Here is a 2,124-nt window from a genome sequence, read left to right on the forward strand (position 1 = left end):
ATTTGGGGCATAGGAGGCTGGCCCTGCTGTTGCAGAGTAGACTTGGCTTGTAGAAGGACAAGAGAAGCTTCCTCCTGGGCCATAGGCGCCACTCTATGGCTGGACCCTAGGTTATCTGCTACAGTGTCCTTGGGCCCCATACTCTGAAAACCACTGCTCTGATCCGCTCCCCCGCTGCGAATTCCAACCCGGTTTCCTCCAACCCTGTGGAAAGAAGCCATGTCATCATCTTCCTCCCTGTTAGGGTTCCTCCCCTTTCTAGTTGTGCTTTTTGATGCTATGGCTGCCAAGGACTTGGCCTGGGGAACCACTAAGGAGATACTATACCGTGGTTTACTTGGGTCAAGGGTAGCCATCGCTCTCGGCCTCGAACAGTTTCTCTGCAGTTGAAGCAGAAGCCCTGCATCTTTTCATATTTGATGAAGACCCAGGTCCTAGGGAGGTCCTTCCTTGGGACCCAAAACCCTGTGGCCAAAGGTTTCCTAGTGTTGAGGTGAACTTGCACTCTCATTAAGGACCTGAGCATTTGTCCCTCGACAATGGGATTTTCCACTTCCCTGACTTCCCCAATATGTTGGGCAATTTTAGCAGCATTAGCAGTGGTGAAGGATTCCAGGGGCAGCCCATGTAGCTGAATCCAACAGAGTACTTGAGAGAAGTCTAGTTCAAAGATTGATTCCTCAGGGATCCAATTTTGCAAGCTCAAAAGGTTACCCATAACATTCCACGGACCTCCTTCATAGATTTTCTTGGCTCCTTCTTTGTCCTTGAAGTTGAACATGAAGATATTCAGTCCCATGTCAGAGATTTTAACTTCATCCTCTGTGGCCCAAGCTTTGGTGAGGACATCTTTGATAGCAATCTTGTTCAAAGGTTTTTCAGCTAGGACTTTGCCCACCAAGGTTCTTTGGGCAAGTTGGAGTCCACCCACCTCATCAACTTCTAGCTCGAGAGTAGCTCCTTCAAGATCCATCTCAAACTGCTTATTCCTCCTACGGACAAGGTTATCTTGAGAGGTATCCATGGATTCCATGGTAGCCTCACTTTTCGGGGAAAAGTGTACAAAGATTGAAGAACTAGAGGGACGGAGAGAACGAGGAGGAGAAAAAGGTAAGGACTTTTAGTAGTATCTAGATGGATTAGGATGTATAGACAGGGTGGTTGAGAACAATCAGCTAGTCACACATGGTTGTGAAGAAGCACCGCTTGAACGGAGAGAAATTAACTCTTTAAACCATTGCTTAGTTATGAGGAGGAATGATAGATGAAGCCTTTTTTTTTTTGGTCAAATCTTCTATCATTGAAGGATTTAAATTTACTGTTCATGGCCAACTTTTTTTTTGCACGGGATAACTATTGGGCTGGGCCTTGCTGAGATCATAGCCTAAACCCTTGCGTGACACCTACTTCATCATCCTCTGAGATCCTTCTCCCCTAATAGCTACCTCTGCTCCTACATACAAAGCTATTGTCTAAACCATCTGCCCATAAAAAACCTATGATGTACTTGTCGTTGTTTCTGGAGCATGCCATAGAACTCGCGAATTCCTCCTCTTCCTTGCCTTTTTCCTCCTATTCTATCCCTATGCCAGACGCTTGACGTACATTCAACTCGCGAATTACAACTGTATGATGTCCTTTACAGCTTCTCGATCTACACTCTATGCTATGTACCCTATTACTCTGTGTTGCTTTACAGACATGTGAATCTATGCCTTTTCCCTTCTATTCGTACGTTTAGGGGTAAATGGGCAAATGATGCCAGCGTTCTATTAATACTACAGCTTCGTTGCTGATCTCCCCACACTTTCTATACTTATTCTGCTGCTTTGTTTTGACTTAAAGCGTGATGAGTATGCTACTGTGTGCTTCTCTTTCGTTTTTACTGCCATTGAATGCCGCTTCACAAACTAAGCTCCATTAGCCTGAATGGGTTTTCTGCAGAGACGTGAAAGATGTTTTTTTCTATTCTCGGTGTCAATTTCTGTCGTAGAGTTGCCGCATGTTTCCGACTTCAGTGATGAATGATGAGTGTTTTCATTTGTACTATGAGATGCTATGCGGGAGTCTTTACTTATCCATTTTCAAATCAAACATGACCTTTGTGAACCAAATCTTTCATTT

General features: G+C 44.6%; 1 protein-coding gene across 1 annotated transcript; it reads right to left on the minus strand.

Annotated features, from left to right (window-relative positions):
* Positions 1-310: 310 nt before the first annotated feature.
* LOC130736658 (uncharacterized) lies at positions 311-1,033 on the minus strand. Its single transcript, XM_057588461.1, has one exon. It carries the CDS (start codon positions 1,031-1,033, stop codon positions 311-313), a length of 723 nt encoding a protein of 240 aa, XP_057444444.1.
* Between the last annotated feature and the right edge of the window lie 1,091 nt (positions 1,034-2,124).

Source organism: Lotus japonicus, chromosome 2 (assembly GCF_012489685.1).
Source record: "Lotus japonicus ecotype B-129 chromosome 2, LjGifu_v1.2".
NCBI lineage: Eukaryota > Viridiplantae > Streptophyta > Magnoliopsida > Fabales > Fabaceae > Lotus > Lotus japonicus.

Bases quoted from the DNA above. Each gene is read 5' to 3' on its own strand.
- LOC130736658 (XM_057588461.1), bottom strand. From the start codon at position 1,033: ATGGAATCCATGGATACCTCTCAAGATAACCTTGTCCGTAGGAGGAAT.